General features: G+C 38.4%; 1 protein-coding gene across 2 annotated transcripts; it reads left to right on the top strand.

Moving 5' to 3' along the window:
* Positions 1 to 11,619: 11,619 nt before the first annotated feature.
* LOC110760040 (FAF-like protein (DUF3049)) lies at positions 11,620 to 14,103 on the top strand. Of its 2 annotated transcripts, none has more exons than XM_021962217.2 (2): positions 11,620 to 11,807; positions 12,024 to 14,103. In XM_021962217.2, the coding sequence occupies exon 2, from the start codon at positions 12,050 to 12,052 to the stop codon at positions 13,739 to 13,741; it is 1,692 nt and encodes a 563-aa protein (XP_021817909.1). In that variant the 5' UTR covers positions 11,620 to 11,807; positions 12,024 to 12,049; the 3' UTR covers positions 13,742 to 14,103. The 2 variants fall into 2 exon arrangements, with proteins under 2 accessions (XP_021817909.1, XP_021817907.1); XM_021962215.2 differs by having other exon boundaries at positions 11,994 to 14,103.
* The last annotated feature ends 7,522 nt before the right edge of the window (positions 14,104 to 21,625 follow it).

The following is a 21,625-nucleotide window of genomic DNA, read 5'->3' as shown; positions in this document are numbered from 1 at the left end:
ATATTTATTTGGTGCAATGGGCTAATATTTATTAGAGTAGGAATAAACCTATAATAATAAGACCACATTTAATATTTTATAAATGTTCCCCTAGGCTGGAGCCCACTCTAGCCTAGGCTTAGGTCTGCCTTTGTATATATCCTAAATGTTTCACTATATCCGCCTCTGTTTTTATATATTAGTCTCTTGGCACATGCTCATGTGCGTACTAATTGGTCTTTTTAAAAATTATTATGAAAATATGCAAAAATGGTAATTTATTATATTATTCTTATTTCTTAAAATTTTCATTAACTGGGTACATTTTGTGGTATTTTCAATGTTTAACCACCCTTTGCCTTTGCTAGAGTAAAACCAGCGATCGAGGCACGCTTTCAATTCCTTAAGGAATTTTCCCTTGGTTTAGAGTGATGGGAAATTCTTAAATAATCGGAAAATTGCAAATTCCTTGTTGGCGGAGCTTGATCAACTTCAGCTGAACTGGGATGCAAACTATGGGAAAATTGGGGAAGTAGGGAATAAGCTCAATGATGTTTGGAGGCGTGAGGAGTTGTATTGGAAGCAGAGGGCGAAAACCAAGTGGCTAAAAGAAGGAGATGCAAATACTGCCTTTTTCCACAATAGTACGGTTCAGAAAAGGAGGAGAAATCGGATTGCCCGGATAAAAAACCAAGATGGTGACTGGGAGAGTAACGATGCTCAGGTTCGTAACACCATTGAGACTTACTTCCAGAATTTATTTACTTCTGAAGGTCAGAGGGACTGGGGTGATATCTTATCTTTTGTCTCTCCAATATTCACTGAGGATATTAATTCAAGCTTGTTGGCCCCAATAAATGATGAAGAGGTTAGACATGCTGTTTTTCAAATGGGGGCCCTAAAGTCTCCGGGGCCTGACGGTTTTTCTGGTATCTTTTATCAAAAGTATTGGAGCATAATTGGTGAGGATATGTGTGGGATGGTTAAAAGATTTTTCTCATACGACGAAAATATTTCTGCTATGAATGTAACTGAGATTGCTCTTATTCCAAAGGTGCTGAGCCCGGAGTTGGTCACTCAATTCCGCCCTATTGCATTGTGCAACTACTCTTACAAGGTAATCTCGAAGATTCTCGCTAATCGCCTTCAACCCCACTTAGATGCAATCATTTCTCCCCAACAATGTGCGTTTATTCCGGGAAGGCAGATTCAAGATAATATTTTTATTGCACATGAGGCTTTCCACTCTCTGAAGATTAGAAGAGCTACTAGCATTTTTGAAATGGGGCTGAAGCTGGATATGAACAAAGCTTACGATAGAATTGAGTGGGATTTCCTCCAAGCAGTGTTATTGAAAATGGGTTTTGCAGAGGCTTGGGTGCAAAAGGTGATGAACTGTGTCTCTTCAGTGGAATTCTCTGTGATAATCAATGGAAGGGCAGGGGTGGCTTCAAGCCATCGAGGGGAATTCGCCAGGGGGACCCTATATCTCCATATTTGTTCATAATTGTCAGTGATGTGTTATCTTCTATGCTTAACCATGCAGCTGCGAGAGGCTTCCTTCAAGGCCTAAGTTTTGGCAGGAGGGGCCCGACTCTAACTCACCTATTTTTCGCAGATGACTCCCTCCTATTTCTTAAAGCTACAAGTCAAAATTGCAGAGTGGTGAGCCAAATTCTGAAGTCTTACTGCAAGGCCTCGGGTCAAGCTGTCAATTTGGAAAAATCAAACCTGTTTTTCAGTCCTAACACTTTGATGGAAGTGAAGGAAGAGATGAAAGCTGCTCTTAACGTTAATATCACGGATGACCCTGGAAAATACCTTGGCCTTCCAACAATATACGGGAGATCAAAAAAGGAGGCTTTGACTTTTGTAAAGGAGAAAATCTTGAATAAGGTGCAGGGATGGAAGCAAAACTTACTCACACAAGCGGGGCGAGAAGTGTTGATAAAATCCGTGGCTTAGGCGGTTCCCTCATATCCCATGTCAGTGTTCTCTTTTCCCATCGGCTTCTGCAAGGAGATTGATAGTATTCTGGCCAACTTTTGGTGGGGACATAACCAGGAAGCAAATAAAATTCATTGGATTAGCTGGAAGGATTTGGGGCTGCCAAAGAAGGAAGGAGGGATGGGTTTTAGAAGCCTAAGTGACTTCAATACTGCCTTATTAGCCAAGCAATGCTGGAGATTGATGATGGAGCCAGATGCTTTTTGGGCTAAATTAATTAAGAGTCGATACTTTCCGAACAATGATTTTCTAGAAGCAAAAAAAGGAGCTAGGTCCTCATGGGCTTGGTCGAGCTTGCTGGCAGGAAGGGACGTTATTCTCAATGGTGCGCGGTGGCAAGTTTTGGATGGAAGTCGGATTCATTTGTGGACTGACAAGTGGATTCCTTGCTCCCCTGATCATCTTTTAATGCCAAAACCAGGTGTGGAGGTAAATGAGGAGGAAAAGGTTGAAACAATAATAAACCCTTCAAACTGTGACTGGAATGTAAATGCTATTGATAGACAAGTCAATGTCAAGGATGCTTGTCTGATTAAAGCTCTGCCTTTAGGTGACGGGAGTGAGGCTGATAGAATGGTGTGGCCTTTCAATAGAGATGGAAGATTTACTGTAAAATCTGGGTATAATTTAATCATCAATGCTTCTCTTAGTTCTAACACCAGTAGGCCTTCTGGCTCTTGGACAACAGATAAGACTCTGTGGAAGTCAATATGGAATTCGAAGCTGGTGCCAAAATTAAAAAATTTCTTGTGGAGAATGTGCAAGGGTTGTTTATCGACTTGTCAAGCTCTGCATAGGAGACACCTTGGTCCCTCTCCTCTTTGTCCTTTATGTGGAGAGTTTCCTGAATCTGAAGAGCACCTACTTCTTTTATGCAACTGGGTTCAAGGAGTTTGGTTTGGAGGCCCTTTATGTTATAAAATAAATAGACAAAGTATTACAACAATTGGTGAGTGGCTAAAGAGGACCTTGCAGATCCCTCAAAACTCTGCTCATGATCGATCTTGGCTCATGGCTCAAATTGCATATACTTGTTGGAGTATTTGGAAAAGTCGATGCGCTGCTGTCTTTGAAGGTGTTCAGGTGTGCCCGCAGAAGACTTTGTGTGCTGCCCAGTCTATGGTAAGCGAATTCATGCAAATGCAATCTGAGTCTGCGATGAATATGAGTGAAAATGCTGTTGAGGTTGGGGCGACAGAGGCAAGATGGTCTGCCCCACCCCATGCATACTGTAAAGTAAATGTTGATGCTTCTTGGGAGGGAGGTTCGAAGCTAGCAGGTTTGGGGGTGGTGGTTCGGGACTCAAATGCTGTGTGTTTGGGCGGCAGCTGCAAAACCAGACTAGCAGAGTCGGCTATTGAGGCGGAGGCGCACGCAGCGTTGAATGGAGTACATTTAGCTGCTCAAATGGGGATTTCACATGTGGTTTTTGAATCTGATTCAAAGGAGCTGGTCCAGTCTGTCAAAGGCCATATTCAGAAGAGTAGATGGACTATTTTCCCCATTCTATCGGCAATTCGAAGAGCCTGTAGTGGTTTCAGTTCGTATTCTTGGAATTGGGTGCACCGTGGTGCAAACAAAGCAGCAGATGCTGCAGCTTCTCATGCTAGAAGGAGGATGTGTGATGAGGTTTGGGAATCCAGCCTCCCATCCTCTTTGGTCTTTGTGTTACAAGCTGATGGGCTCCCATGTCCCCCTACATTGTGAGTTCTGTCTGTTAGAGGCGGACACGCTCCCTGTTGGGAGGTGTCATAGGTTTGGCCTCTAACTAATTTTGCTTTGTTTTGTTGTAGCTTGTTTTTCTTCTCTTTCTGCTGTGGCTGTTTTAGTCTCGCCGTTGCTTGTTTTTCTCCTTTCTTTTGCTGGCTGTTGGTAGCTTGCTGTTCTCTGTTTGTGGCTGTGGGTAGCCTAGCCCTTTGCTTGTACTTCTCTTTCGTTTGGAATGAAAGTACCCTTGACCAAAAAAAAAAAAAAGGAATTTTCCCTTGGAACCATCCCATTCATATCTTCCTAGCCGATTTTCTGCTAGGCTTTTGGCTCCCTTCTGTTTTGCAAATTTTATCTCACCCCTAGTTGTTCTAGGGTCTTCCTACCAACCTTTTCGGTTAGATCTTTTTAGATTTGTGTAGATTTATCTTTCTTTGGCCTCTGATGTGTTGTGCTAGAAGTTTTGGGGTTGATGAGGTGGTTCTCCATCTGTTTTCTGTATTGAGGGATGGAACTATTTGGGAGCCTGTAATCATGTGTCATGGTGGAAGTTAAGCAGTATTTGCCTGCTCTTGAAGGTATTTCCTATTCCAAATTCCGAACTGCTCAGCTCTCTCATATGATCTTCTTGCAGCACCGAATGCAATGGTTTTATGGATCCTTAAATTTCCTAGTGAATTGGGTCTTCAAGATGTGAAATTAATTTTGCTCACTGTCTTGTAATGGTTGTATTTATTGTTTCTATCTTATTCTATTGGTTGCAAGAGCTCTTTGTGGGGCAATGTTCTTCATCTCTTGTATATATCTTGTATTCCTTTCATTAATAAAATTGCTGTAGCTATTAAAAAAAATATTAGACAGCTATTAAGGGGACTCTTTTGACGGATGAAATGTGTGGGGTGTCATTTTAGTTAAGCCATTGTGCCCACAAAACACGTATTTATACGTTGACTTCATGAAAAATAAATTAAAAAATCCAACGTGGGACAAAAATACCTTTAGTTTTGAAATTTTCTGACATACATGACAGAAAGTTTAGGGTTTAAGGTTTATAAAAGAAAATATATGATTAATGTCATATTAAAATATATATATATATATATATATATATATATATATATATATCATAATATTTTATATTTTTTGGTGCATGACGTACCACCACAAACACAATAATGCCTCTTGACTTCTTTAAAGCTTAAACCAAGTGCGCTTGCTCTTAAACCGCATCATTTACTTTTCTTAATTGATGTTAATACATTAATTATAAAGTTCTTCTCTAATTCTCTAAAAAAGAAAATGTTCTTCTCTAATTTAACCAAAAGAGAATCACGGCGACTGATAAAGAGGTACTTAGGTGCTCCATAGTGTCCAATTAATATCATTCTAGCGACCGTTGAAACCAAAATTCAAACACCCTAAACCTCTAACGCAATAGTTAATTGTGTATAGAGTTTAGGTCAACCACTAATTAAGCACTACCTTTAAACGTTTGGATGTAAAGCAAATTGATTAAAGTTGTAATGGTCAATTAGCTATAATGATGCATCCTAACGCAATGCCTTTATGCCTATACAAAAAGATAAATTTAATAGGATGACGTACAAGATCGAATAATAATTCATGAATAATAATCACACTAATGATGGCCTTAATCACATATGGCATGTCTTATCTAGGTGATGTATGTAGCCTGTCATGTGGTACGATTTCCTACTGCAGCATTCCATTTCACATTAGCCTTGAGTTAGAATTCTCTACGCCTGGTTATACCACATCATTCCAAATTACACGGCTCAAGAAATATAATCCTCCGTCATGGCTCTAGCTTAGTGAAAATGGGCTTTGATTTGAAGACCATTGGTATCAGGTTCGAACCCCCATGACACTCCTTAATAGTGTGTGTGTGTGAGAGAGAGAGAGTGAAACCCCCACTTCTCTCGTAATTTAGATTATCGCTTGTATTCAAAAAAACAAAATATATAATCTATTATCAAAATTAAATTGGTTATTACCACCTAATTTAATTATTTTTTTTAATATAAAACATAATAGTAAACCCTAAATGCTTCTAAAAGGAGACGAATATCGAAAGAGTAATCAAGGAGCTGCTAGAAAGTAAACAAAAGAAGTGATCACATTAATCTCAACTTTTTAACATGATTATCATTTCTTTTGTCCATATTCAAAAGTAATCCTTGTAAAAGACAAATGTAAAATTATTTAGTCATGTTAAAACCAATTAGGGTTCGTTTGGGTACTGATTTTGAATAGGCCAATAATCACTTTTATGGAGAATTACTTTTCTATAAAATCACTTTAAAACACTTAAAGTGATTATATGGAGAAGTGATTATTAGCCTATCTAGAATCACTCCCAAACGAGCCATATACGGAGAAAAACAGGTTATATGCTTTTGCCAATAAGTGATTTTGGGGCCAGAACCACTCTCAAACGAGCCCTTAAAGTGATGACATAAAGAAGTGATTTTTCATAGAAGTGATTATTTGTCTATCCAGAATCACTCCCAAGTGATGACATTGGCTAACGGTGCTAAACACAAGGACCAAATTAGCCAAATTGAAAAGACAATGACTAAATTGACCAACGGGCTAAAAACACATGGACCATTTTAGCATTTAAGCCATAAATTAAATATCTACTTTTCGGCTGCGAAAATAAAAATATGAGGAAGAACTTATAATTTCTTTTAGTATAAAAGTTTTAGATTATAATTAATTAATAATAATCACAACCGAAAGCAGAATTCCGATTCCGAAGTTTATCCTAATATTATGTTCACGAGTCACTTACGAATCGATCCATCCAGTTGGAATGTGCTCAACGTACGAATGGTTAATCAATTGTAATTTTTAATTTTAACAATTGTTATTCTAATTAATGTTCTCTCTATTTTTTAATCGACAATTCCATAGTATGTACGAATTCTTCACTTTTAACCAATTGTATTAGCTCGGGAGCCGACTAACCCAATTAAATAACCGGTTGACTTAATAGCTCAGATTATAATGAATTTTCTTTTTGTTTTTTGACACAACAGCGATAGTGTTTTTATTAATGAGGAAAATGAGTAACCAATACAAAAACCAAACTATGTCCTCAAGGATTAGACAAGTACTCTACACCAAATGAAGCGTAGTGGTCGTCGGTTTACTGAGGTAGTCTAGCTTCTCAACCGCAAGTGAAAAAGGAACCTTAGCTCCGATAGAGTCTCCCATTCCCCCTTAAGATCATATTCATAAAAACTACAAGTTACAATCCCCAAGGAGAACATCGGAAATATAATTTGGCGGCTCTTCAAACCAAGAAACCGCCTTTCACAACTTATAATTAATTTTCTTATGTTATTACATATAATTAAAAAAAATTGTGGAATATGTAAGGCCCATTATTATATTTTTGGCTCAAAATTATACTTTCTTTTTTCGGATAAGAACTATACCTTTTCACTTTGCTGTGAATGAAGCTAAGTTCAAATTTCTCTGTCATTAAATGACAAAGTTTTTGCCCTTTAAAAAAATAAAGTTATTCCTCATTATTTTAGGATTTTAAATAAGAGAGATTCACTATTATATCCAATATAGGAGCCCAAATTATAAAAAAAACCTATATTAAATGGACTTTAGAAACATACCCAAAGCCCATTTACAACATAACAAAAAAAGCTTTCAACTTTTTTAAAATTATAAAACTGCCATTGATTTCTTAAAACAAACCCAACCCTAAAACCTCATAAAAAAGCCCAAAACACTCAATAGGGAAGTAATTTAATAATCAAAATTAAATTCAATAGAGTCAGCTGTCATTTTTTGGGTTTGTTTATAGAAATTAAATGGTATAAGGTTTATTTATAGTTTTAATGCTAAGAATGAGTATATGACTAAATATCTCTTTAAGTAAATGAAAAATTAAGATAAGCACTAATAAGAAAATGATACATCCAAAGATGTTGATTGAGAAACTAATAAACCCTGATATATATCCATAACCGAAGTGTCATATTCTTTTCACCTTATCTATTTTAACATTCCTTTTCTTTAATTATAAAAATACTATTTGTAGAAAATACCCGTGGAGAACCAGTATCACAAGTCACGACCACTTCTTCAATGTCGTTTTGTTACTTTTGTTTCCAATAATTTTTGGTCCTTTGTGTATGTTGTATATGTACTGAAAAGAATGCGCACTGAATCTTCTATTTTACTCTCAAAATATTTCCCACTCGGTTTCAATTTCGGTGCCTTTAAAATTAATTTAAAAGGAACTATGCTAAACATACTTTCCATCACACTCCTTGGAATGGGAGAAATTGGTTGGTAGAGAGCGTACCAACCTAAATTCCACTAAAGTTCTTGAAAAAAAATGGACCTAAAATATCGATGTAAGGATAAGTATTTTAAATTCAAGTGATTTTTTATAGAGATAATCTTTGAATGAATATATAAAAAAATAGATGATTTGAATTAGTGAAATACAATGTGGATTGTGTCCTACAAGGGTGTCTTTCAAATAAGGTTATTTAAGAAATCCCTCAACAAAAGCTATATATATACAGTTGTTTTCTCATTCGGATGTTTGCACGGTATTATTGTGCAGATGCCATTATAAAAAGAGAGAAAAGCAAAGAAGGATAATTAAAAATATATGACGTCCGAATAATAATAACGAGAATTTCTATATATATATTCGATAATAAACTTTCTTTTGACGGAGAGGAACCCCCACGCACATATACATGCACAAGCAAGACAGGACCTAATTATATTACCAATAACTTGCTAGCTATCTCCTTAATAGCAATCAAGAAATTATTATTATATTGGAGTGATGCAAGTTGACCATTCCCACGAAACCATTCCAAAACCAAAAGGCTGGATAGAGTCCACAGATAAGCGTTGTAGGTTTGAGTGGCATTGCTTTATAGGCAGACAAGGCGCATCCATGGTTCCTCTTTGCCTTCCTCGGTTTGTGGCAAAGCATAATACTTCATTTTTCTATGGCTCTCTCTCTCTCTCGCCCTCTCTCTTTCTGTCTTGATATATGAAAATTCCTTTTAATTTCCACGTCATAATTTGTAATAATTCTAATGTAAGTCTATGAAGGAGCCACTCCTTGGCCACGGGTGCCCCTGCCCCCTCTTCAAGTTTTTCGGACAAAACTTGTAATTTAGGTTCCTCTGAAATAATTAAGTCTAATATGTAATTTTTAAATACTTATGTATACTTATATTTTTTCATTTTGATCATTTTAACTTTATAATTCTAGCTCCGCGCATATATGATTTAATTGTACTCATCAACGTCACATCCTTTTTAGTATATATGAGTGGTGGACGTATTGGTCTCTTCTCCATCTATATACGTATACACAGAATGAGAGACAGAGACAGAGAGACAGAGAGAGAGGTCTTGTTTTTTTTTGCTAATGCTATTTATTAATGGTGTTACGTAAGCAAAAGGGGTCCAAATATCTAGATGGTGACGGCTTCTTATTGTTTCCACATACATTATTCTTTGTTATTATTTTATAATATATGATGAGATTCTTTCTTTTTATCTTTTGTATTGAGCTTGTGAGATCAGGAGGGTTTCTGGCCGTCCAATCATGTTGAGCTATCTGAAAGTGATTCCCTTGCTTCTTCCTTAAGCCATTTTCGTCCAATCAGTGTCATTTTTTGCATTTCCTAATTGGTAATATTGCTTATAATGCATGGTAGCTAGCAGTGCCTTTTTTTGGTGTTTGCCTTTGAGTGGGACTCTGGTGGAACTTTACTCACAATCTTGTCGTGAGGTCTTACTGTCTGTCTTTAGTTATTGTTATTATGCATGCATGAGTTTAGTTTATTATAATTAATTAGCTGCTTAAAGATGCTGAGCAAATATTTTGTCATGGATCAAAGTGCACGGCTAACTTTTCAGTAATATATGTATAACAGTGTGTGTTTGGAAACGTAACTAGGAAATACTCATCGAAGAAGGAGCCTCGGGGCTGATTGCCTTCTTCTCTTATGTGTTTTCTTTGTAGATAAACTGACTTGGGCAGAGTTATTGAGTACGTATTGAGAGGATTTGGGCACTCTTACCGTTACAAAACCTCAATATTAGCTACTGTCCAATCGGTAGTCAGTACTAACAAAAGCCACAATTTTGCCAGTCTAACTTTCAGAAAGGTGGAAAAAAAATCCCATTTAAAAAAAAATTAACACTCGGATAACTTAACCACAACATGTTGGCCAATGGTTGAGGGGTTCCTTAGGCCCGGTATGCTCTCGGTTCGTCTTGGGTTCGATTCTCACTGCTGGTGAATCTTTTGATTGTGGCCAAGGATGCGATGAAACGCTTGTGTGAGTCTTCCCAACCCTCAGAGAGGGTGGATTGCCATGGTTCGCCACTAGCTAGTCCCCTTTTTTAGAGAAAAAAAAAAATTCACAAACCACTTAACAACTAATTTCTATTAATGAATTACTGTAGTCGGCCTTTTAGCTAGTATGGGTCCCAAATTATTAAAAAAACCCTTTATGAAATGAACTTTAGAAATACACCCAAAAAAATTTTCACGAACACACCCATAAAAAACCCAAAAAATATTTCACAAACCACTTAACAACTAATTTCTATTAATGAATTACTGTAGTCGGCCTTTTAGCTAGTATGGGTCCCAAATTATTAAAAAAACCCTTTATAAAATGGACTTTAGAAATACACCCCAAAATAATTTCACGAACACACCCATAAAAAACCCAAAAAATATTTCACAAACCACTTAACAACTAATTTCTATTAATGAATTACTGTAGTTGGCCTTTTAGCTAGTAGGGTCTCAAATTACAAAAACACTATATATGAAATGAACTTTAGAAACACACCCAAAGCCCATTTACAACATAACAAAGAGGCTTTTAATTTCTTATAAATTACAAAACTGTCAATTTCTTAAAACAAGCCCAACCCAAAAACCTCATAAAAACACCCAAAACACTCAATAGGGTATCAAAGTAATTTAGTAATCAAAATTAAACTCAATAAGGCCATCTATCATTTTTTTTGTTTTTGTTTTTGCATTTGTTTATAGAAATTAAATAATGTAGGGTTTATCTATATCATTAATTAGTACTAAGAATGGATATATGACTAAATATATCTAATTTTAAACACATAATAGTTAACTTTCCACTAAAACTTCAATTAAAGTTACAACTAAAAATTCAGAAAACCTCAGCAAAGCAATAGAATAGATGAATGTTTCTTCTGACAACCCTTGTTATGGCTACTAGAGGGGTGGTATCCTTCTCAAATTATGTCCACGAATTTCATTAAAAATTTTATATGAATATTTTTATTATCTAAACTGCTTACGTACGATGAGAGGTGAGTGATAGCTGGATGTCATCATAGTCAACGTTGGTTTCAATTAATTTTAGGGAGCTTTTTTTTTAACCTCAATTTTCTTAATACAATATAATCTTCGAGGAGGGAGAGGAGAAAGTAGAATAGTACGGTAAACTACTGTAGTATGGTAACCATGTGGTATACTAGAGAAAGTAGAATAGTACGTAGAATAGTACGGTACACTACTGTAGTATGGTACTATGATCATGTGGTATACTAGAGAAAGTAGAATAGTACGGTACACTACTCTAGTATAGTATAACAAGTGTATAAACTATATCATTTGATTATATTACTGTACTATATCTCAGAGAGCAAGAAACAAATTGAGAACATCCTCTTGAAATCCAAACTCAAAATTTTCTCAAGTTTTATCCACCCACTATTCTGATAAGGGGGAAAAACTGGAAACCAAATGGGGAAGGGACTTTTCTCATGGGTGGCGTAGACGGGCCCCACTGCACACGGTTCTAAAGCCCTTTTGGCTCCCTACAAATACCCACATTCCCCCTTCACTGCTTTGCCATCAGATCAGCCACACCCACTCCTCAAACATCACATTCATAATACCCTATCTCTCTCTCTCTCTGCTATTATTATTCTCTGCAAAGTCACAGCCCATCAGTGGTCTCTCTGTTAGCAGAAGAGACCTCTGTTGGATGCTTTCTTGTGTTGTTTTAGTTGCCTTCTGAATCTCTCATCAGGTAAATTTGAATTCCCATCTGCTCCACAGCTCAGCTAGTTTTGTATTTTCTTCTATCAAATGCATGTTTTATGCACATCCACCAAACATATATATATTATAATTTGCTTTGTAACTTGAAATTTGTTGCAATGTTCAGCAACTTGTTTTGCTGATTGCGTTGTTTGTGTTTTGTTTCTTTTTGCAGCTAATTAAAGCTCTCATTCTTCACTTACAGCTACTTGTTAGCTTATTTTGGGAGATATGTCTGCTTCTCTCAGCAAGAGCCTAACTCGCTCACCATCTTCTCATTTCATGAAGAGGAATATTATGGAGCACGAAGCCAGTAAGGTCATCACTGAGAAGCAGGGCATCGTCACGATTCTTGGCCCGTCTGACTCCGAAAGAACCAAAGCTGCTTCCCTGCGACGAACACTGTCTGCGGACATGTCCTCCAAGAGATGGCTGGCTCAACATGGTTTCTTCCCCATGAAAAAGATTGCATCCTCTGAAGAACTCTCCGCCTCCATCGATACGCAGGACAACACTTCTTCATCGTCAGAAGACGAAGATCGTTACCAAGAAAGGAAGGGAAAGTTCCTTATTTGGAGCTCACTTGATGAAGAAGATCAAAAGAAGAAGATGAGCAAAGCCGACGCTGAGAAGAAGCAGCAGGGACAACTCGATCTGTGGAGCTCAATTATATGTCAAAAGGCCAATGAAGAGGCCAACAAGGCGGTTGATACAGCAGCACCTTATGTTCATCCTCTTGTGAAGAAACAATCAAGCTCTTTGACTGTAAAGAGCCTTGAAGTGTGCACTGAGAGTCTCGGATCGGAGACTGGCTCTGAAGTGTTTTCGTCGTACCCTCCTTCGGAGACTGGTGACATAGAAGTACTGGACAAAGAACAGGAAGAAGATCGAGCTGAGTTTCCACGACAACAAGAAGAAGAAAAAGAAAAAGTACGGGTGGCACAAGCATTTGACGGGGAAGAATTTCGAGTTGTCAAGTACAACTCTGCTGCCAGTAAGAAGTTGCCTCCAACTCGATCATTCCCTCCGCCCCTTCCGTCTTTGTCAGGATGTGACGGGACATCTGTTCGCATGAGGACTCATCGCAACAACGGACGAGTAGTCCTCGAAGCTGTGTCCATGCCTTCACCGAATAACTTCCGTGCCCAACGCCAAGATGGTCGCCTTGTCCTCACTTTTCTTGCTACTACTCCAAGCTCTTGTGAGGAGACTGAGAGTGAAGAGGTTGTTGATAAAGAAGAGCAAAGTAGAGAGGAAGACTTTGAGGAGAATTTTGTGAACTTTCAGGAAGGAGGGGAAGAAAAAGAAAGTGAAAAAAGTGATGATGATAATGATGGTGATGATGATGAGGAGGAGGAGAAAGCAACAAAAGAAAATGGAATCAAAGAAAGAGAAATTGTGATGGAGGAAGCACCAAAAGTGCTAACAAGTAGGGTGACAAATGTTCATAGGCTAGCACTAATGATGAATAAGCCCATTGGGTTTGCTAATAAGACTCATGGGTGGGCTAACAAGTTCAATGAAGTAGTGAAGTATGGAGGGGATGATGAGGAGGTGGAAGTAGTGGAGCCAACCCCACTAGCAAAGTCACTCCCACCCCGGCCCGGCCGCGTGGCACGGTTGATACCAAAGCCGCCGGCGGCAGCAAAAGCAGCGGCAGCAGCAGGCTCTTTCAACGCTTACGAGTACTATTGGCGCACCAAGCCCACAGCAACAGCGGCTCTTAATCCTCTTCCACAAGCAACGTCCCAATCCCTCAAGAGCAATGGCTTTATGTCCAAGAATCAAGTGGCAAATGATCAGCAACAATTGCTCGTTTTGAGAGGGAACAAAGGGGATCACTTGGCTCCTTTTTCAAAGGGTTGCAAAGAGCCTAGAAGGTCTCTTCTATTTTGGGAGCCTTATTGCATTGCCACCTCTTGATGATCCAAATCCTCGTAACCCACTGTTAATCCAAATCCTTGATTACTTACTACCCATTATTAATTTACTCGAACTATCCCTCTGTGTCTTGTTCCCTCCACTCTTGTAGGGTTTGTGTAGTCAAATAAAAGAAAAAGAAGGGAGAGAGGAAATTTGATTTGAGAGGATCAAACTATGATCACAGAGAAAGAGAGCAGATTTCAACAGTACGTGTCACATAAAGGATTTATATATATAAATCTCTCGGTTATAGTAGCTAAAACAAAATCTTAGCGTCATCTTTGACTTGTTGGACTGTCTTGTCTGTTTGTTCTTTTCAACTTTCTTTGCTTTGGTAAAACCTAGCCAATGGGATTTCAATATGGGTTGTTTCTCGCTTAATTCGTCTTCAATTTGGGAACATCATGATCAACTACTCTTCATATGTGCTTCTCTCTTTTGGGTTAAGCTTATGAGTATCAAAATATCCGTATAACTAAATATAGAGCTAATATATATATATATATATATATATATATATATATATATATATATTATATCCCTTTCAATTGAGGATCTCTCAAATACTTTTTAGTAAAGGTTCTCTCAAAAAAAATTATTTGAGGGACACCTTTTGGGGTTTATTACAAATTTTATTTCAATAATTCAAACCGTTTATTTTTCAAGCCTTTATTCATGAATTATTTTTGCAAAAATTAGACAAATTGAAAACCATTAAGGCATCTAGTTATGACTAACAAAATAGATGACCATGGTGTTTCAAGAAAATACTACAACTATTTAATTGAATGGTAAAATGATTTTAGATTCAAATGATTTTTTTGTGAAATGATATTTGAAGGAGATGGTTTGGAGCATTGAAATACAAGTAGTAAAAACAAACAAAGAGGCTTCAGATTACGAGGCCTAACATAAAGAAATGATATTAGAAAAGGGAAAGAAAAAAAAAACCTAGCTCTAAAACAAGAGATACCACCCTCCCTCATGTGAGCCGTCACCACGAACCTCCATGAAGGGAGAGTTCACAGTGAAGAGAGGCATGGCCAACCTATCGCACTTGCAGCAACACTAGTTAAAGAATGAACCAACCCAAATGATTGTTCTAGAATGGCTATTCCTCACGATATCCCACACCTAAAAAGAAACCCTAAATTTTCAAAACATATAATCAAAATCCATCTCTAGTCTATACACCCAAATCAACATCCATTAAACCTTGCTAAAGAAGCATTGTCAAAACAAACTTCCTTCCTCCTAAACCTTATTACATGATATCTTATCTTAAATGTTCTTAGTTATAAGATCATCAATTGGACAATGGTAATCCACAAAGACTAATACACATTATGTATGCTCAATAGGGAGGATGATTATTAGTCTCAAATCATTTGTGTAGAGACACTGAGACGAGTGTGTAGGTGCTCAATAGAGATATAGTTCACTGAACGCAATCGACCATGAATTCTCGTATGAAAGTCTTACAGACAATGTCAAACAAGAATTTAGAGTTGCATTAGTACAAGTTAGTCCTTAGACCTGAGACATCACAATTATTTTGTGGACGAGTCATTTGTCTTTGGGAACACTATATGGTTATATTAAAAGGTATGACTTGAAGGTGATTATCGGGATTCTTGATAAACTCATAGTGTAACACCCTGGCCTAATTATTTATTTTGTTTTGGAAAAGTTATATTTTACCTTTGGAGTTAAGAGAATTTTGGTCACTTTTGGTTTGGAAGTCAATTTGGGAATTTGGGTTGCACCATTGCATAGAGCTCGCTCTCATGAGTTCATAGACATGTAGTGGGCCCGATTCCGAGTTAATTTGACAAAGTTATGGTCTAAAAATGTTTTGGGTAAAATTGTAATTTTGGAAGTTGGGTTAAAGCCCCAAAACCCAAGCATGCGAAATCAGATTTTCTCTCTTTTCTCTCTCCTCCCTTGCGAGCTTCTCTCTCCTCTCTGGGGGCATGACAACATGACAGGACCCGACCCAAATTCCACTTTGAAATCCGAATCGAACCCTGTGCGTGTCCGACACCTGGCGGTTGTCGGGCACAATTGACCAAATTGCCCTTCTAACCAAAATTCAATGAAATTCAAGTGCGACTTCTGCCGAAAATTCGATAGAGTTTCCCCTGTAAATTGAACATTTCCAAAAAATTTCCACCTGTAAAACAAGCATATATATTTATATATAACCTAATTGCCAGCATGTATCGTATTATATCCAAAAATCAAGCATCATATCATTCTGGCCTCAGGCCTCAATAAATCGAATAAATCATTCTGCTAACAACATTCAATTCAATTTCTAGAACATCCCCAGAACAATGTTACATTTCATAATAACTTAACTGGACTACCTTTTTATTACTTGACCTCACGGCTGCACCTATTAACTCTAGGCTGCCTACGTACCCTTAACAAGGGATCAAGCCACACGTAGTTCTTTCAAATATTCATATCAATCATATACTGAATATAAATATGCCATACACTGAACTCTCTTATTTTAGTTTAAGAATATCTCAGAACTGAAACTCTCTCCACCTAGGCATACCCCCATTCCTGATATGTCAATTTCTTTAGTTTCCGTCAATTCCATCCTCACAGGCCTCGGAGACACCAAGTCCACTCGAGCAGCAATCCTTGCAGGCCTCAGAGATGCCATTTCTATCCAAGCCGCAATCCTCGCAGGCCTCGGAGATGCCGCTTCTATCCGAGCCGCAATCCTCGCACCACACGATTCAGGGGTCCTCGAAACACGTGGGGCATTATTTATAAATGACACTGTTTCAAGCAACTAGGGGTACCCTTGTGATGGGTTTGAAAACCGTATCCCAAACTTATATCAATACTTTCCTTTTAATTCACAATCTATTTCCTGGCCTTTATATCAATTTTCTGATAAATTGATTCAGATAACTCATTCCCGGTCAGGACTCGTTCACATGGTCCTTATAACCCTTCTCAAAGGATATAACTGCCTCGGAATACTCACGGTCAACCGAGGGGTCAAACCGCCTAAACTTGGTAAACCGGGCCCCGCGACCTCCTATCACAAATTCGGGAGTCCCTAAAGGTTCCAAAATGCCTAGGACACATGTCCCGAAAGTTTGGATTTATGGTTCAAAGTGATAACGATCGTGTGGGTGTTCAAAGCGAAAACGATGGCCGGAAAATTTCAGAATCATGGCTCACCCTCTCGGCTATAGGTCCTATTCGACGAGTGGAGCATTTTATTTAACTACATGGAGGTCTAATTTGGATGGCAACCGGCCGGAATTTCACTTTGAAATCCTGCCAAAACCTAAATTCAAAATCGAATTCCAAAACGCTACAATCGTTCAAATCCTACACAACAGGCAGCTAGGACATGGAAAAAGAGGAAGAAACCTCACCTGATCCACCAGAATTGGGCAGTGACTGTGGCAGCGTGACAGCAAGACCGATTCGAACTAGTCGAAATTGCCGGCAAATCTCGAGCTCTTCAACCGGGAAAAGTGGCGGGTTGTGATTGTGGCGTCGAGCCAGATCGATTAGGACCGGTGCTGGCCCTTGTTGTGGCCGGAGCTGAGAGAATCGAAGATAGAGAGAGAGAGGGACAGCGTCGTGGAGAGAGAGAGGGGGGAGAAAGAGAGGTCTGTGCGTGCAGGAGAGAGAAAGTTCCGGGGTTTTTCTAAAATCCAATTTCAAAATATTTACAAGTTTGCCACTGAGGGTTTTTCGATCGTAACTCTTCCGTTACAACTCCGATTCAAGCCCACTACGTGTCTACTGACTAGTCTCGACGTGCTCTACGCAACGGTCCAATCTAAATTTCCAAATTCCTTCATGAACTTGAAATGACCTTTTTGTCCCTTTAATATTAAATAATATTTTAATTTTCAAAAACCTTAATTAATTCAAATCATTTTATTTTATTATTTAAGTCAATTTTTTTCTCATTTAAACTTATTTCCCCTTATTTTAATTCTTTAATCATTCTAGGGGTAAAATTGTCTTTTCCTTGAATAATTTAATATTTAACTATTAATTTAGGACCGGGTTGTTACACATCGCAACTTCTAATTGGCAATTCGTCGTCGTCCAACCACCTAAGCTGCGCCACCGGTCCCATTAGCTTCGTCTCCCTCTCTCTCCTCTGCCTAGCCAAACCATCACTCGACACCACTAACTCAAGAATTACCCCGATTTTGGAGAGGAAGTCACAGCTAGAAAAGCCTCGTAGATGCGGGAACTTCCAGTGTCAAGATTGACGTTTTTCGGCTACCACTGGCCGAGATCTTGGTACCAAAGTGTTCACTAGCTTCTCCTCTATCTTTTCCTCCAAAGATCCGATTCGATCCTTCATCGTAGTGCTCCAATCGACAATAGAAAGAGCTTTATAAGTATATATAAAGATACTCCACTTATCGTGCTAGTTCTTTTGGTATAGGTATTGCCGACAATTTGGAGTTTTCCGATCATCAAAAAACTACTCAAGACACCCACCATAGCCGGCGCCAGGTGTTGGAGACTTGTTTTGGACCTAGAATGATCCCCATCTCGTCTTGAGCACAACGGTATGTTTGGATTTGCGAGAACGGACTTTTGCCTAGTATGTGTTGTTGGGTTTGGTGTGATCGGACCATGAAATCAGTTCTGTTTTGAGAAGTGTTGTTCTACATGTCGTTGGGATCATGTTAGAACTTTTGGATATGAGATCGGCGGTCGTGAACCCCGTGGTCCCGTTTTCCCTAAGGTTTGATCTTATTGACTCGGTTGACCAAAAAGCTTTTTCGATGTATTTTTTCAAATTTTAATGTATTTATTACGAATTTTAGAAATTAAATCATAAAAACATTTAAATTAAATACAATTGAAAGGACTTGCCCCGAATTCCCGCTTGGAATCCGCGACGAACCCTCTCCCTTTCTGACACCAGGCATGTGTCATCCCAAAATACTAAAATACCCTTCTTGCCCTAATTCCGAAACAACTTTAGGGTTTGACTTCTACGGGAAAATCGATAGATCCTCACTTGAAACAGGCTCAAAGCAAACACAATTACTTCCCAAGCATTCAGCATGCACAAGGTGTAAACCACACACCAAATAACAAAAGTTTCGATGGGCTTCAAGCCCTTCTTTTTACCAACATAAATACGTGAGCAAAATCCTCTTGATATAACTGAACATAACAAATAAATCCTAAACTTGCGGCTGCACTTAGGTTGCCTACGTACCCTTACTGAGGGATCAAGCCACACGTAGTTCTTTCTACCATAAATCACAATTAAGATAATACAGAAATGTTCAAGGTGAAACTAACAATAAAATTCTAGAATCATTCTTTACTTAATTTCAACAAGCTATAAACTGAATGTCATGTCCTAAATTTATGTACCTAACTGTTCAATCAGTTTATCATTGTACATCCAAACACATGTGTAACCAAACCTTTTACCCGAAATCCATACCTGTAACCATCTGCGTAGCGCATATATCCTACTATCACCCACCAAGAAGTATATGAGAAATATCATTAAATCCAAAGGCAACTGAGGAAGGGGGAAACTAGCCAACCACCTGTGTAGACAAGTCAGGTAGGTGGCTAGGGATCCTGGCCAATGCAGATAATATGAGCAGGGTGGCGAAGAATATCTTGTTAACTGTATAAAACACATCAGTATTGCATTATTGTCCACATAGGTGTACACCAAACATAATCCATCAATTCGATAGATAATTCGTCAATTCCAAGTACTACACATGTGGAACGGTCTACTCCACATTTGTGGCACATCTTAGCAGAACTCAAGACGAATGGTCAACCTGAGAATGCAATTCTAGCAGAACTCAGGGAGATATACTCAACTTGAGAACGCAAATCCTAGCACCACACGATTCGGGCGTTCCTGATACTCCGGGGACAATGTCATAAGCGCGTAGACTTTTTCAAAGACAACTGAGTTCTTAGAAGACACCTTTATTTCCTAAAGGCAATTGGGATGCCCAAAGACATCAATATTTCTGAAGGCATCCAGGATGTCTGAAGACATCAATATTCCTAAAGGCAACCATATTTCCGAAGGCAACCGGGATGTCCGAAGACAATAATATTTTCGAAGGCAACCAGGATGTCCGAAAACATTAATATTCCTAAGGCAACCATATTTCCGAAGGCAACATAATCCAATTTCAAACTATTTAACACATGTATAAGAATAAACATATAACTAAACATTTAAAATCAACTCAACCCAAATCCGCATAATGAAACATAAATATATTATAAAGCGATAGAATAATAATTCATAAATATTTAATAAGACTCTCATAGCATAATACCATTTTAAAACAAACAACCAAATCCCAAACACCTCCTAACCAATTGGTCCCGATTGGGCCGGCTAGGCCCACCATCTTGGTAAGTTGGGCCTCTAATCTCCAGTCCAAAAGTTCTTATAGGTCCACAATAGTCCATCGATTACGTCCCAAAAGTTTGGTTACAATCCAACGGTCAGATCGTCAATGACCGCACGATCGGGCGGCAATCAAAGGTTAAAATCTTAGATTTGAGGATTCGGAATATCTGAATGTCTGATTCTCAATCTGCGAGATTTTGCACGATCCTAACGATAGGAGAAACAACGTAACTTAAAATTGAACCAATCTAACGGTCTGAACGTATCGAACTCGGATATCGCATAATAGGCGCAATATTCGTTCGATAGTCAACGATAATCAAATTCAAATCCGAGCATACCGTTGTGCTTAGGACCACATGGAGAATATTTCAGAACAAAATGGGTGGCCACAGTGGGCCCACACGCAGCCACCCATCGCCAGTAGCGGTGGGTGTCTTAAGAAAATTCTGGCATCAGAAAATTCTCAAAACTCCCTACAATACTTATACCAACACGTTTAGACTAACAAGGGGAACAAGTTTTGGTATCGGACCCCGCCTATAAAGTAGCTGGAACAGGGTAAATCACTGCCAAAACCATTGGCCAATTTGGGGGTTAAAAATCGATATCTCAAACAACAAAATCAACCCTAACCACCTACACAATCAACAAGAGCACGAGGAGAGGATCGAAATCCATACTAAGATCGACGTCAATGGCCATCGGAGTTGTTTGAAATGGAGACGGAAACCATGGAAACTATCGGCCCTTTCCGAGCTCACATCGACGGCGTGACGGTCTGGGGTGGCGGGGTCTTGGCCCAAACGTTGTTGCCGGTCAGTGCTCATCATTTTACTACCAGTCTCGTTTGCGGAGGTAGCTGGACATTGGCATTGTGCCGCTAGGAAGTCGAAGAGGCGCTGTGTGCGGTCTTCTGAGAGACAAAGAGAGATCGGGAGAGAGAGGAGAGAGAAAGTGCCCTCACTTGGGCCAGTTTAGGTCCTACTTTAAAAATTCAATTTTGAAATATTTATGGTTATGTCACTACACTTCCGTTAGCCAAAACATCTCCGTTTCAACTCCAATTTAGGCCCAAAACGTGTCTACGAACTCATGAGATCAAGCACTATGCAATGGAACCAAGAAAATTTCTAAAACTAGCCCCGAGCAAAATGTCAACTCTAAACCATCAAGGAACCTAAGGTTAAAGTCATCTTTTCACTTTAGAATTTTAAAAATTAAATTAAATTTCGCGATGGGATGTTACACAAATGATTGACATGTGGCAACTGCTTATTGGCGAGGAGTAAGTATTCATGACGCGTGTCTTTATATGGTAGCGCCACATGTTGGCTTTCTTCCCTCTTTTTTTTTTTTCTATCTTAAAAAATTTGTAAATAATTAATGAAAAATCAGAAAAATACACCGAAAAATGCTATGTGTTCCTTACGACAGTGGCTTTGATATTTAAGGTCTAAAATTATAAT

The sequence above is a fragment of the Prunus avium genome, chromosome 6 (genome assembly GCF_965620075.1).
Source record: "Prunus avium chromosome 6, drPruAviu1.hap1.1, whole genome shotgun sequence".
NCBI classification, from domain to species: domain Eukaryota; kingdom Viridiplantae; phylum Streptophyta; class Magnoliopsida; order Rosales; family Rosaceae; genus Prunus; species Prunus avium.
This window is presented reverse-complemented; position numbering and strand designations above follow the sequence as displayed.

Coding starts and splice junctions, on each gene's coding strand:
- LOC110760040 (XM_021962217.2), top strand. CDS start 12,050: ATGTCTGCTTCTCTCAGCAAGAGCCTAACTCGCTCACCATCTTCTCAT.